Source organism: Drosophila persimilis, unplaced genomic scaffold (assembly GCF_003286085.1).
Source record: "Drosophila persimilis strain 14011-0111.01,24,50 unplaced genomic scaffold, DperRS2 tig00000606-arrow-arrow-pilon, whole genome shotgun sequence".
Taxonomy (NCBI): domain Eukaryota; kingdom Metazoa; phylum Arthropoda; class Insecta; order Diptera; family Drosophilidae; genus Drosophila; species Drosophila persimilis.
This window is the reverse complement of record NW_020825324.1, coordinates 16730-29222: the sequence shown is the minus strand read 5'-3', so window position 1 is coordinate 29222 and position 12493 is coordinate 16730. Positions and strand designations below refer to the sequence as shown.

Below are 12493 nucleotides of genomic sequence, written 5' to 3'. Positions count from 1 at the left end.
ATCCATTTTTTCACGATTTTCGCAAAAAATCATGATGGTTACATCATTAAATTTGTCAAAAATCGGCCTCATTTTCGTAGTCCAGATTTTGATGCAGTTCGATAGTCTGGGCTCTCACGATCCTGGGAGAGTTGGCTCTTCACCGATCTGGCCCTATTTGTCTGAGATATAGCCTTCCAAAAACTACGATTTGCATGTCTTTGAAATACTGGTTTCTTCTGTACGCTATATCTCTGCAATACGGCAGCCGATCGGGGTGCGGCATGTCTTTCCGTGATCGGGCGAGTCCTGCCAATCGACTGCAATCGGAAAAAGGGACATCCATTTTTTCACGATTTTCGCAAAAAATCATGATGGTTACATCATTAAATTTGCCAAAAATCGGCCTCATTTTCGTAGTCGACATTTTGATGCCGTTCGACAGTCAGGACCCCCACTATCCCGGGACAGCTGACCGTTCGCCGATCTGGCCCCATTTGTCTGAGATATAGCCTTCAGAAGATTGGACTGAGAGATCTATGTATATAGCATAGCTAGTAATATTCGACGGAATATCAAAAACGAGGAATATGTAAAATAGAACTTGAATTCGTCAGTATATTTACGGTATATTTTGAAAATGAGGCGGTATGTTTCGGTATATTTCTGAGGGTCGGACGGTATATTTTACCGATAAATCCGCGGGGACACTGTACCTCTTCTTCTTACAAAACTTATAAAACACACAATGTCTTTTAGCAATTTGTTAATGAAAAGCGGTCTTAACCATGGATTGCGAGGAACACCCGCCACGGTTGTGCTCATTAGCACGCGCCAGGGCCATAGGCTGCGTGGCAAGCCGCCCGGCGTGGCCCGTACGCTGGAACAACGTTTGCGGGGTAAGCCCTTTTCCTGATTTGTTGATGTAATCGCGCTGAAAAACTCACTTTCCCCACCCACAGAGGAGACTGTGACTGATCCTGAGGTGGTGGCCCGCATCAACATTGGGTTTCCACAGCTCAAGGAATCGCGCTCGGCCCAGCTAAAGACCCGCCTGGAGCATCTAAAGATGCAGCGGGCCAACAAACAACTGGAGCAACTGGCACGCAGCCAAAAGCGTAAGTAGCATCCAGCACCACTAGATCCTTATGTGTACCTGTCATTTATGCCGTGCCGTATTGTCTCCTGCAGTGATCATCGATCTGGACAAAGTGCAGCAGACATATGTGCAGACGACCGGCCAGCACGATCTACGCCTGCTCGCAGATCATTATGGCATCTTTGAACATCTGTATGGCAGCGCCTACTTTGTGCCCCGCGTGCCACTCAGCATAAGCTATGAGCTGGGTGGCGACACCCTCACACCGGTCTACAATGGCAATGTGATCAAGCCCGCGGAGGCGGCCAAGACGCCACTCGTGAGCTTCGATGGTCAAAGGGATCCCATTACGGGGAAGTCGGCGGCGGGGCAGGATAGCTACTGGACGTTGTTGGCCACCAATCCAGATGCCCATTACACCAATCCTTCAGCGGAGTGTCTGCATTGGTTCATGTAGGTATCAGGAGCCTTATCTGACATGGTTTCCCAATTGATGGTCCTCTTCTGCCTTGCAGTGCCAATATACCCAATGGCAGGGTGAGCGCAGGCCAGGTTCTAGCTGAATATCTGCCACCGTTTCCGCCCAAAGGCGTGGGCTATCAGCGCATGGTCTTTGTGCTGTACAAGCAGCAGGCTGCCATGGATCTTAGCTCTTACCAGCTGGCCTCCTCGGACTATAGCAATTTGGAAAAGCGCACATTCAGCACGCTGGAGTTTTATCGCCAGCATCAGGAGCAGTTGACGCCGGCAGGGCTGGCCTTCTATCAAACCAACTGGGATGAGTCGCTGACGGAGTTCTATCACGATGTTTTGAGTGCGTTCTTACACAGAGATTCTACTCCTGCATTTGGTTTATACTGGATTCTTTTACTGCAGATCTAAAGGAGCCTGTCTATGAGTACGATTTCCCCAAACCGTATCTTGCTGATCAGAAATTCTTTCCACTGAAACAGCCCTTCAATCTGTACATGGACAAGCATCGCGACGAGAAGCAGCTGAACAAGGAATACCTGCAGCGCAAGCTGGCCAAGTCGCATCCCTTCGATGGGCCCGCCAAGCCGCTACGCTTTCCCAATGCCCATCCCATCAAGGATGTGCCCTCCTGGCTGAAGACAGAGATACGCAAACAGCGACTGGGCACTGGCCGCATACAGGATTACTAGAAGGAAGCTCCAATTTGCTTTTTTTAAGTGTTATATTTGTTAACAAGTTCGCTTTCTTTTATTTACTGGAAGTACATGAGTCGATAAAGTACACGGTTGCCTTCCCTTCTCTTCGCGTCTACCAACTACGTGGGGGATTGGGATTCTAGATTCTAAATAAATACGTCGACTGGGGGTATTGGTTAAGGGGTAAGGGGGGGAATCGTGTGATGCGTTTAACAATTGTCTGTCGAATGTGCTAATTTAATTAGTTTCCTTTTCAAGAATTGGTTTTGTTAATTGTCGGTTAAAATTTTTTTTTCGATTTTTTTGGCACAGTTTTTTCTATACGTTGGCGTCTGTCCAGTTCAAGTGGACTAGGTCTGCGCCTTGCCGTAGCTGCCAACTGGTGGCCTATACATGGCCGGCAGAAATGGTACCTGCGTCCAATGGAAGGCATACTTGCGTGTGCCAATATTCTTCAGGACGTTGTCCATTCGTGTGCCCTCGCTGGACCAAATAACAAACGGAATATAATTTAATTTAAGCCAGTTTTAGGGCAGGACTTACCTTCTCATGGTGCTCAGGGCGTAGGGCACGTGCTTGGCCGGCAGCTGAAATTCACGTACCAGCACTCGACACTGCTCCAGGGTGACGGCCATCCCGGTGCGATCCTTGGCACTCTTGCAGGAGGTGAAACGCAGGCCATCCATCAGACGGCAGGCATCCTCGGCCAAATGAAGAATCTTTACATTCTTGGAGAGATTTGCGCGGAGCTGCTGCTCCATGAAGCCCAGGAGTGACTGCAGCGACTCGCCAGCGTCCACAGAGCCTAGGCCCAGCTTGCGATACCGCCCGTAGTACTGGCTGAGCCTCAGATAGTTGTCCCAATTGGAGCGATGCTGCTCCCGGGTCTGGCCCACCGTCTCGGCATAGGTGGCCTTGCCATTGATGCCGATGTTGAAGAATACGGGCGTGATCTTGAACGAAATGGAGGTGCCGTTGCCGGGCAGTGAGTGCTCTGGCACTGGCAGCTGCACTTCCAGAGCCTGACGCGATCCTGTGATGCGTGGCATCGGCGCCAGCGTGGCCTCGCCCTGAGCGCGCACCAGCTGAAAGCTGACGGCCGACAGATCCTCAATGGCAATGCACATGTCGCTCCACATATCCGCCTCGTTGCCAAAGAGCGTCAACAGGCCCTCAAAGTAGGCCAGCGGCCCCAGATCCCTGAGCATCACCAGATAGGCCATGTCCAGCTCGCTGCCCCAAAGGCGCAGCATCAAAGAGCTAACCAGAGCCGTCAGCTGTGGGGGAGAAAGCAAGGATTACTTTACTATTACTATCCCATTTGGCGGTGGATCCCCATTCTTACCGCCTGAGAGAAGCAGACATCGCGGCGATACATGATGCTCGCCTGCAGACGATTGCAGCGCACATCCTGCTGCAGCCGTTGGACCGAGTGCATTAGGCGGGCCGTCTTCAGCAGCCTGTCCATGGCATGCCGTAGCTTGCGCATGCTGGGACGCAGTTCGGCGGCCCAGTCTGTGGTCAGCGATAGGTCCAATCCGTCTGTGAATTTGTTGCCCTTCTTGACGGCAGCCGAACCTGAGGATCCTGCTGCTGCTGCTGGCTGGGGCTTAAGGTCCAGTTCCAACTGCGTTGTGGGCTTTTCGGGTGCCGAAATCACATCGGGTGCCGGCGCCTGCTGCTGCTGTGGGGCCACGGCAAAGCCCTCGCGCTTCATCGGCGGCTTGGGATGACGCAGTCGGATGGCCGGGCTGTCGCGACGGCCACAGAAGAACTTCAGCTTGCACTCCAGGCACATCACACTCGCCTCGATGTTCAGCTGGGTGAGATCCAGGGGCTCGGGCTCCTCCGTGGGCCGGTAATAGTTGGCCGAGGGCGAGGAGCTCATCAGCTTGGTGTCGAGGAATCCTGCGGGCGGCTGCGGATTGTGGACTGTGCCCCTCATCTCATCCAGATCGATCAGCTGCAGTGCAGCGGGAATGGGAGTCGGTTCGGGCTGTAGATGGGGATGTGGATGTGGCTGTGGCTGGGCATGCCATGCCAGTGGCAGCGACTGATATGTGGCCTCCGCCTCAGCCAGGGCATTCTTTTCAGTACGCAGTCCATCCGCGCCCTGCTCTAGGCTACGCAGATGCTCGTTGTAGCACTTGACCACGTGCTGCAGCGAGTCAATGGCACGAATGTCCAGGGAGCTGGAGGGCGAGCTGTTGCTCGGATGCCAGCTATTGGAGCGCATCAGCGGCGGTTGGCCCCGGGGCCACAGATCAGGCGGGGCCACCACCGGCGTGGCAAAGTCCTCCAGCTCTGGGGACTTTAATTCCAGGGCCGTCAGCTGTTGGGTTATCTTTCGGAATGGGGACATTGGTTCCATCAGTACATTCTCCGGCTCCTCGATGATGCGATGCTGTTCGATAAAGTCCACCGCCTCCTTCACAATGCTCGGCTCCCAGATGTTCAGCAAAGTGCGGGTCTTGGACACCATCTGGTCGCACAGGGGCATCATGTCGGTGACACAGCGGCGGCTGGCCAGCTGCAGGAGCTGGGACATCAGTTCGACGATCTCCTTGCGCAGCTGCTTGGTGGCTTGGACGGCATCGTTGGCTGCCTGCACCTTGCAGGCATTGCTCTGCTCCAACTTCCACGACTTGCTCTCCTGCAGGAGTCTGCCAACAAAACAAAGGGATATGGTTAATGACTCCTTCGAGAATCCACTGCGATGCAATCTCTCACTTGATCAATCCGCCGCACTGTCGACCCTTGGCATCGTGTCGCGTGAAGGCGCCCACCGTCACTATGTCTAGGAACCCGCGCCGCTGCAGGGTGTCGTTCTGGGCCCACATTCGTTGCACGTGCAGATTGACGGGCAGAAACTCCAGCGACTCGTCCGTCTTTACCGACGACCGTTTGAAGAAGACCCCATCGCGGGCCAACTGCTGGATATTCTGCTTGGCCTGCGAGTAGTCCTTGAGCAGGCGCAAATGCTCTTCGAGCAGATTCATCTGGCGCCATCGCCACTCGCCGCTCAGCTCGCCCATGCCCGAGATCTCCTGCAGCAGCTCCTTCTCGCGCTGTATCCAAATGGAAAGCAGCTGCTGGGGCAGCACGCAGCACAGACGCGACTCCAGCAGCGTCTCCTGCACGCTGATGTCCGCTCCGAGCGAGGAATGCAATCGATATGTGTGCAAGCGAGGCTTGGCGCAGACCTTCTGCAGGCCGCATTGCTGCGGCACAAACAGGCGCACGCCAAGCTTCGGTGGCAGCGATTGAGTGCGACGATGGGCTGGTGGACCAGAGCGAAAAGTGCATAAGTCTCTGGCGACATGTCCGTCGGTTCGTTAAGCACTTACCTCGCCTGCCGCTCCCGCTGCCGCTGCTCCCTGCAGCCGTTTCGAAAAGTTGTGTGCTGGACCGGGGGGGCGGCGCCAAGCCGTTGCCTGCCGCTTGGCCCGGTTCCACGGCTGCCTCCGGTGACCAGGAAACAAGAGTAATGAAGCCGCATTCGCCACGCGGCGAACCCACGGGCAGACGCAGTCGCGTGGTGTCCTGTATGACGCCCAGGGCCACCTCGGCATGGCCCAGGGGCACCGATGTCAGCGTCATGCGCTCGCGCACATCGTGGACACTGAAACGCAGACGTGTGGAGGCAGTGAACCCGGCGCTGCGCTGGAAGCGCATCGTGGCCAGGAACTGCGGCGTGCGTGTACCCTCCTGGAGCTCCGTGCGGGCATGCTCGCGCCAGAGGCAATCCTCCCCTGGCTGCAGCACCGAGCAGACAACACGCGGATTGGGATCACGCCCGAAGGTGTCTACCGGCAGGCTATCACAGGACAAGGCCGTCTCGCAGATGGGCAGCTCCGAGAGGTCCAGTTCTGGAAGGAGAAGCAGATCAGAACAGATCAGAGCCGAGCAGACAGGAACGCTTGGAATAAGAAACGAAACGGAAAGAAACGAAAAACAAAAAAACAAACTCGTTTCCGTTTTAAATTCAAAAATAAAATTCAATTTTATTCCAAGAATAAAACCCATTTCCAGTGCGAGATCGATCTCCTTGCAACCCAACCCAAACCAATCGCCCGTTAAATTTACAAATACAGTTATACAAAGATATATACAATGGAAGCGACATGGTCTTGGAATGGAATGGAATGACGATGGGCTTTCTTTCGTGTGTGTTTGTGTTTGCGTAACGGAAATGCAAATGAGATTTATGTGTGCGACTGCGAGTGTGAGTGTGAGTGCGAGTGAGTAGGATACAGCTCTCTGTTTCAAAGAGAGAGGGATGGAGAGAGCGAGTGCGAGAGAGTGGGCCAGTGCGAGTGAGAGACACAGAGCGAATTTTGTTAACTAAAAAAACAAACTGAAACATAAACAATAACAACATCCACATCCACATTATTTGGTTTTTCTCTCTTCGTTTGTTTTGTTTTTGTTAGAACTGTATAAGATCACCTTCAAAGGGCGGTGCTACTTCCACGGGAGGAGAGTCCCCCGCTGTCTCCTGCTGCTGATGCTGCTGGATCGTTGCGGGTGGCACTGGCACACCCAAATCAATATTATTGCCCATGGCCAGAGGTAGCTGCCTGCTCTTGACCACAATCTGCTCCTTCAGCTGGTTGATCAGCAGATTCAGCGTCTCGTTGGACGCCTGCTCAATGCTGTATACCCAGGCTAGGCGCTCGGCCGACGAGTAGCTGATGAAGCGCTCCGTTGGACTGTCTTTAAAGTCTATAATACACAACAGATTAGCAAGAGAATTCACATAGGCCGCACGTAGCAAGCATCACTCACCTAAATCGAATATATAGCCCTCCAGGTCGCAGTCTTCATTCTGAATGCGGGCTCGACAGTTCTCCAGAACCAGGACACCCGATACTGGGGATTTGGGATCCTTGTCTTTTAGGCAAAACAGCAGATTGCCGCGCAGCTTGCACCAGCGTTCGACTCTGACTGTGGGAAGGGAGAATGGAATTGTGCATATAAGCAGAGTGCTTGGACAGGACTTGGACTTATCGGTCCAGCAGTGTGCATGGGTGTGTGTCTGTGTCAGTGTCAGTGTGTATGGCATGAGCATTTGCATTTGCATGTGCATGTGCATGGCATGTGATCAGGGCTAAAAATACGTGGGATACGTTTTGGGTGATTAACCGCTTATCTGCTACGCTACCTCTGGCATGTACACATACCTTCACTGCGCCACAGGAATCCCTCCTGGCGATCCGTAACGATGAGCAGGCCCTCCTTGTCGAACTTGGTTGCCGGACTGGTGGCCAAGGCGTTCAGCTCCGACTTGTTAAAGCGCATGGCGACACTGTAAAGGCAAATATGGGGAAACGATTGAACGGAAGCTCAAACGGCAAGCAAATTCCCGGCACGCCCCACTGTACGAGCGGCGTTGGGGCAAGGGCCCACGGTCGTACATATGTGGGGGGTAAGCGAATTAATAATTTAACCAAATTACACGCTCAAGAAAGTGTACGTGTGCCCACTGGAGTGAAGATGCGTGGTGGGGCGGGTCGGGGATGCGCGCAAGATGGGCGAGGACGTTGGGTGGGCGGTGGGCTAAAGCAGCAAATGGTACACATACACACCTCCTCTCCTCTCTCTGCCTTTTGTTGTTATTGCTGCCGTTGGCTGCACAGCTGGCGGCGTCGACGTCGGCTCCTGCTCTCGGTTAATGTGCTGAGTCATCCGATTGCCAGTCAATATCTTCTAATTTGGGTTATTTTTACTATTTATTGGACTAATATATTGATAAACTTTAGATAAACGAGCTGCGTTTTGGCTTCATTTTCCAAAATTCTCCACAAGAACTACACCCTTACTACACGGTAACTACTCATTTGATACATAATGGGAGGAAAAAGAGGGTATGTACAACAGCCAAAACGGTGCAGAAAATGCAAACGCATGCAAGAAGAAATCCACCCCATTTGCCCAATATACCTTGGAGACGAAAAGCCGATTCTGTCTTCAAGGTATGTTGTCCTAACTCGCGAGGTGAGGTTCGTACGAAGCTTGCAGTTTGCCTTGGCTGTTTTTGCCAGTTGTGCATACCCTCTTTTATGGCCCATTCAAAATACGACTCATTTTTTGCAAAAATATCGATGAAAAAATAACTTAGCGAGATAGTTTTAAAATTTTTGCTGCGAACAGTGTGTCTTATCTTCACGGTCTGACCCTCAGGAATATACCGATGGATATATTATTGTTGGTTTTACTGAAAAACATACTCCTAATATCGATAAAATCGATACCAATAAAACAGCAAAAGAAACCGTTATAGTTGCGCTCAACTTAATCGAACCTTAACTTATTGTTCCATGTTCTAATAAATATTAAATAGTCAGAGCACATTTTTGAATGCAGTTGAAGGATTTTATAAAATTTCCCACAGGTTTGTTTTGTTTTAAACAATATTAAAAGGTACAATTTTACTAGGAACGGAAAAGAGAGAGTGCCGCACACACATACAAATTGCACATCCATTATTTATAATAGCTACAAGATATGGCCATGGTGGCTTCACTCTCGTTTCCTGCGATCACCTATCTAGTATCGAAGATGCGGCTGCTCTTGATATCTACCTTAAACTGTCTCGACCATTCAGCCAGTACATCGAACTGCGAAAAAAATTAATTAATTAATTAACTAGTTTGGGAAGGATGGAAGTTCAGGTATTAAGCTCACTACCTCACGCTCCATAATGTTTTCGCAAAAACTCAGATCCAACAGCTGAAGCTTGGGGCAATGAACCAGAATGCTGAAAGAAATAAAGCTGCAGTTGGTATTTGTGCTCGTGGCGAATCGAGAGTATGAAACCCACTCGTAGATACGTTCGTGCGTTATATTCAGTATCCCCATGAGATCCAATTGCTCCAGGTTTTTGCCCAGCGTGGCAATGTGTATGAGATCCCGCTCAGTGGTGCCCCGCACTGCCGACAGAAATAGCTTCCTCAGCTTGGGACAGTTGGACAGCAACTGAAACAAGCCATCTCCCAGCGATGCCTCACGCAGGCTATAAGCAGAATACACATGAACAGATGCATAAGTAATGCCGAAAGCATTAGAACATACCACCAGCCCAGATCGAGCTCCTCCAACTGAGAACACCGAGATATGGCTAAAAGTCCTCGAGCCGACAGAAAGTGCGCCTTCCACAGATCCAGCGATACAAGCTGTGTGTTGTACGTGGCCAGGTGATCGGCCACATCGTCCATATTCACCGACACACCGCAGAAGGCTAGATTCAGATGCTTAAGCTTGCGATTGCCCTCGAGCATGCTGAGCAGCAGCTCTGTATCGAAGGCCGTTTGGAAGAGATCAAGACGCTCCAGGTTCTTAAGATTTGCCAGACAGGAGAAGTTCAATAGCGGCGGATCAGTGGCACAATTACGCAGGCTCAACTCTGACAAAAGAACATACAAAACCAATGAGACCAGACCCAAGAGAAAATCCAAGCGACATACCAATCAGATTATCACAGACTATGCCCACATTCTCAATGCAGCTGGCGTTTAGAAATTTACAAGAGTTTAGCCGCAGGTGGGTAAGATTATCGCCTCGCTGGGTCAGAAATCTGTAAAGAATTCCATAAGAAGAATAAGATTTTAATACATCTCCACAAGCAAGGACTCACTTTTTGAATTCGGTGGGTGAAATTTCGTTGGAGCCACCACACCAGGAGAGATCCAGTTTGCGCAGCATGGTGGCCCGGCGGGCCAGAGTGCACAGGAGCTCCGAGCTGGCCACCAGCCAATAGGGCTTCAGGTTGAGCTCGGCGTAGAGCAGCGGATGAGTAGAGATGTCGTAGAAGGTGCGCGACACGCCCCCCACGCGAAACAGTGACTTAAGGTCCAGGTAGCTGAGTATTTTCAAGATGATCTCAAACGGCAGATCCGTCACACACATGCCAGGCGGCACTGCCTCTGCGGCTGAGGCAGAGACTGAGGCAGAGACTGAGGCCAGAGGATCCTCGAGGCGGTTGTCCATCATAAATTTGCCAAGATCATTGCTGATGAATTCGTGCAGGCTGGTGTCACTTTTCTCCCTGAAGTTCGGCTTGAATTCCAGTGACCGCAGCTTGCAGGTGATGGATCCGGCCATCTGGCCACTGGCCATCTTCGAAAGCGGCGAGAGGGACTTGTTGGCGCGTGCCTGCTCCCCCAAAATGCTTTGAATAAGACGACCCGAGACTGTGCGTCCGCACAGCATGATGGCATCGATTTCCGTGTAGTAATTGAGCCGGCTGTGGTTGAAATCAATGCGTATCGTTCTGTTCGGGTCAAAGGAATCGAGAGTTAGTAAGGATGCCACAATTGCCAAGCTCACAATTGGGTACACGATTTAGGCCCTACTTTGTTATCATGGTGGTCTTTTTCAGCGTCGGCGCAAAGCGTCGTGAATTGCGTGGCGTTGGTGCGGTCAGATCGGTGTCCAAGGTCTCCCAGAGGCAGGTCCAGTGCTTGGTCAAACCATAAGCCCAGATGCGTATCACAGCCCCAGGATTGAATGTCTCAAAAATGGCCACCTCCGTGGGCACCACATAATCCTCAAAGTAGACCACTGCAGCAGGAAGAGAACCAAATATTGTACCTGCCACCAAGCCTTAAATGGAGGAGATAGGAGATCTGATCTTACCAATGTAATCGTGTGTAGCCAATTTGGGTAGATTCTGCGGCTGAATCTCTCGCGTGGCAGATGGTGCCAGTTGCCACCAGTCACCGTAGGTGCGCTGTGGAGAGAAGCATTTGCCGGTTAACACACTTGAGGGGTGTGGCACACAGCGGGTGGCACACGGGTGGCACTCACCATGGTGAAGGTCTCTGGGTAGTCGCCGTAGTTGGGGAATTTCGATGGCCTGCCAATCACATTGGCCGCCGTGTACGAGATGCTATACTCGATGCCATATTGCGAGCTAAAATCCAGCACGCCAAGGACAAACTGCTCGAGATAGTAGCCTTGATCCTCCACTTGGTCTGGCTGCATTTTGCTGCCGCAACCAAACCAGCCACTGAGCTCGCGCTGGCGCTGCATTAGCATGGTCGAGAAATCGATCTGGGCATCGAGTTCAGTGTCGCTGGAACTGGAGGTGGAGGTGGAAGCGGAGGCTTGGGCGAGGGCCAGCAGGGACATAGTAGCACTGGCCAGAAGGCCTTGGCCGAAGGTCAGTCTCAACGTATCGTTCGACAGCAGCGACAGCGACCGTCTTTCTCCCTCAACGTTCCAGGGCAGACGTTGGGCATAACCCAGCCAGAATCGTCGTAGCTCCTCCTGCTCCACAAGGTTGCGCCTCCAGCTGAATGGCCCAAGGGAAATTAGCGCCGCGGTCCTTGTAAATACGCTGTCCTTGCCCTTGAGACGGCTGCTGTGGCCAGTTTGTTCACGTTGCAGGGCCAGACCTTAATGTGATTGGAAAGACGTCGTTGTGTTCCTCTTTGTCGCTGTTCGCTGATAATCCAATTAGACATTCCAATTGCAAAGTCCTCTTTGAAATTTATTTCCTGTTGTTTTCGGGAGGCGGCAAAAGTCTTGTTTTTCCATATGCTTGCCGCTAATTATGCCACTTCCCTGGAAGTGTTTGTGCTTGTGAAGACTTTGGCTACAATAACAATTGGTAGGCTTTTATTTTTTAACAACTGTTTTTATTAGCAATTTTTTGACTATAAACAAAAAGGTCAAAGCATAAAACGTAATTTGCACGGAATGAAACGTAAGTGTGTACGGAATGAAACGTAAGTGGGTAACTACACATTTTGCTACATATCAACTACATATTAATGTAAAAAACGTTACGTAGTTGCAAAGTTCAACAGCAGTGCCCATAAGATACTAGAGCTATAGTCACACTATAGTCACTAGAGCTGCGAGCGAAGTTTGAAAGTGGTTCTATACCCTAATAAAACGAAACTCAAAAGATGGATTATATACACCATTACATACTAAAATACCGTAAATAAACCTTCAACTCAATAATATATCCTAAATGGGTATTTTCTTGTTTTTTCATTGATTTCAGTATTATTATCGGATCTATCGAAACCGGATACCTTATCATTTTCAAAATATACCGTAAATCCGCCCATGAAAAAAGGCATTCGATGTGTATTTCCGCCGCCTCCTCTGCTCTGACAGCACGCCCATACGATATCAAGCGATAGCCGAACAGCTTTCGAAGTAAAGCGAGCGGATCAGTTTTGGTTCTCCCACTGGTTCTAGAAGTTCGGAGTCACTAGTTTTACGGTGACGC

At 51.0% G+C, this 12493-nt stretch overlaps 3 protein-coding genes across 5 annotated transcripts; 1 reads left to right on the top strand and 2 right to left on the bottom strand.

The window, feature by feature from the left end:
• The first annotated feature begins 727 nt into the window (after positions 1–727).
• On the top strand, positions 728–2332 carry LOC6597306 (39S ribosomal protein L38, mitochondrial). The gene is made up of 5 exons (XM_002022342.2): positions 728–878; positions 942–1097; positions 1171–1531; positions 1594–1892; positions 1955–2332. The coding sequence occupies exons 1-5, from the start codon at positions 728–730 to the stop codon at positions 2239–2241; spliced, it is 1254 nt and encodes a 417-aa protein (XP_002022378.1). The 3' UTR covers positions 2242–2332.
• On the bottom strand, positions 2272–8017 carry LOC6597251 (type I inositol 3,4-bisphosphate 4-phosphatase). Of its 3 annotated transcripts, none has more exons than XM_026990798.1 (9): positions 7836–8014; positions 7431–7555; positions 7036–7194; positions 6697–6972; positions 5595–6116; positions 4978–5527; positions 3593–4910; positions 2791–3524; positions 2272–2730 (listed from the first exon to the last, which is right to left on the bottom strand). In XM_026990798.1, exons 2-9 carry the CDS (start codon positions 7546–7548, stop codon positions 2598–2600), a joined length of 3810 nt encoding a protein of 1269 aa, XP_026846599.1. In that variant the 5' UTR covers positions 7549–7555; positions 7836–8014; the 3' UTR covers positions 2272–2597. The 3 variants fall into 3 exon arrangements, with proteins under 3 accessions (XP_026846599.1, XP_026846600.1, XP_002022377.2); XM_026990799.1 differs by lacking the exon at positions 7836–8014 and adding an exon at positions 7706–7771; XM_002022341.2 differs by lacking the exons at positions 6697–6972; positions 7036–7194 and having other exon boundaries at positions 7836–8017.
• A 591-nt stretch (positions 8018–8608) lies between these two features.
• Positions 8609–11852, bottom strand: LOC6597249 (F-box/LRR-repeat protein 4). Its single transcript, XM_002022339.2, has 9 exons — positions 11056–11852; positions 10885–10978; positions 10602–10809; positions 9884–10519; positions 9714–9823; positions 9322–9652; positions 9071–9262; positions 8938–9007; positions 8609–8867 (listed from the first exon to the last, which is right to left on the bottom strand). Exons 1-9 carry the CDS (start codon positions 11377–11379, stop codon positions 8793–8795), a joined length of 2040 nt encoding a protein of 679 aa, XP_002022375.1. The 5' UTR covers positions 11380–11852; the 3' UTR covers positions 8609–8792.
• Between the last annotated feature and the right edge of the window lie 641 nt (positions 11853–12493).

Bases quoted from the DNA above. Each gene is read 5' to 3' on its own strand.
- LOC6597306 (XM_002022342.2), top strand. From the start codon at position 728: ATGTCTTTTAGCAATTTGTTAATGAAAAGCGGTCTTAACCATGGATTG. The intron at 1,098-1,170 runs GTAAGTAGCATC...TGTCTCCTGCAG, and splicing joins ACTGGCACGCAGCCAAAAGC to TGATCATCGATCTGGACAAA. The intron at 1,532-1,593 runs GTAGGTATCAGG...TCTGCCTTGCAG, and splicing joins GAGTGTCTGCATTGGTTCAT to TGCCAATATACCCAATGGCA.
- LOC6597249 (XM_002022339.2), bottom strand. From the start codon at position 11,379: ATGTCCCTGCTGGCCCTCGCCCAAGCCTCCGCTTCCACCTCCACCTCC. The intron at 10,810-10,884 runs GTAAGATCAGAT...TTCCTGCTGCAG, and splicing joins GGCTACACACGATTACATTG to TGGTCTACTTTGAGGATTAT. The intron at 10,520-10,601 runs GTAGGGCCTAAA...TGACCCGAACAG, and splicing joins AAGACCACCATGATAACAAA to AACGATACGCATTGATTTCA.
- LOC6597251 (XM_026990798.1), bottom strand. From the start codon at position 7,548: ATGCGCTTTAACAAGTCGGAGCTGAACGCCTTGGCCACCAGTCCGGCA. The intron at 4,911-4,977 runs GTGAGAGATTGC...TTTTGTTGGCAG, and splicing joins CAGTGCGGCGGATTGATCAA to ACTCCTGCAGGAGAGCAAGT. The intron at 3,525-3,592 runs GTAAGAATGGGG...TCTCCCCCACAG, and splicing joins ATGTCTGCTTCTCTCAGGCG to CTGACGGCTCTGGTTAGCTC.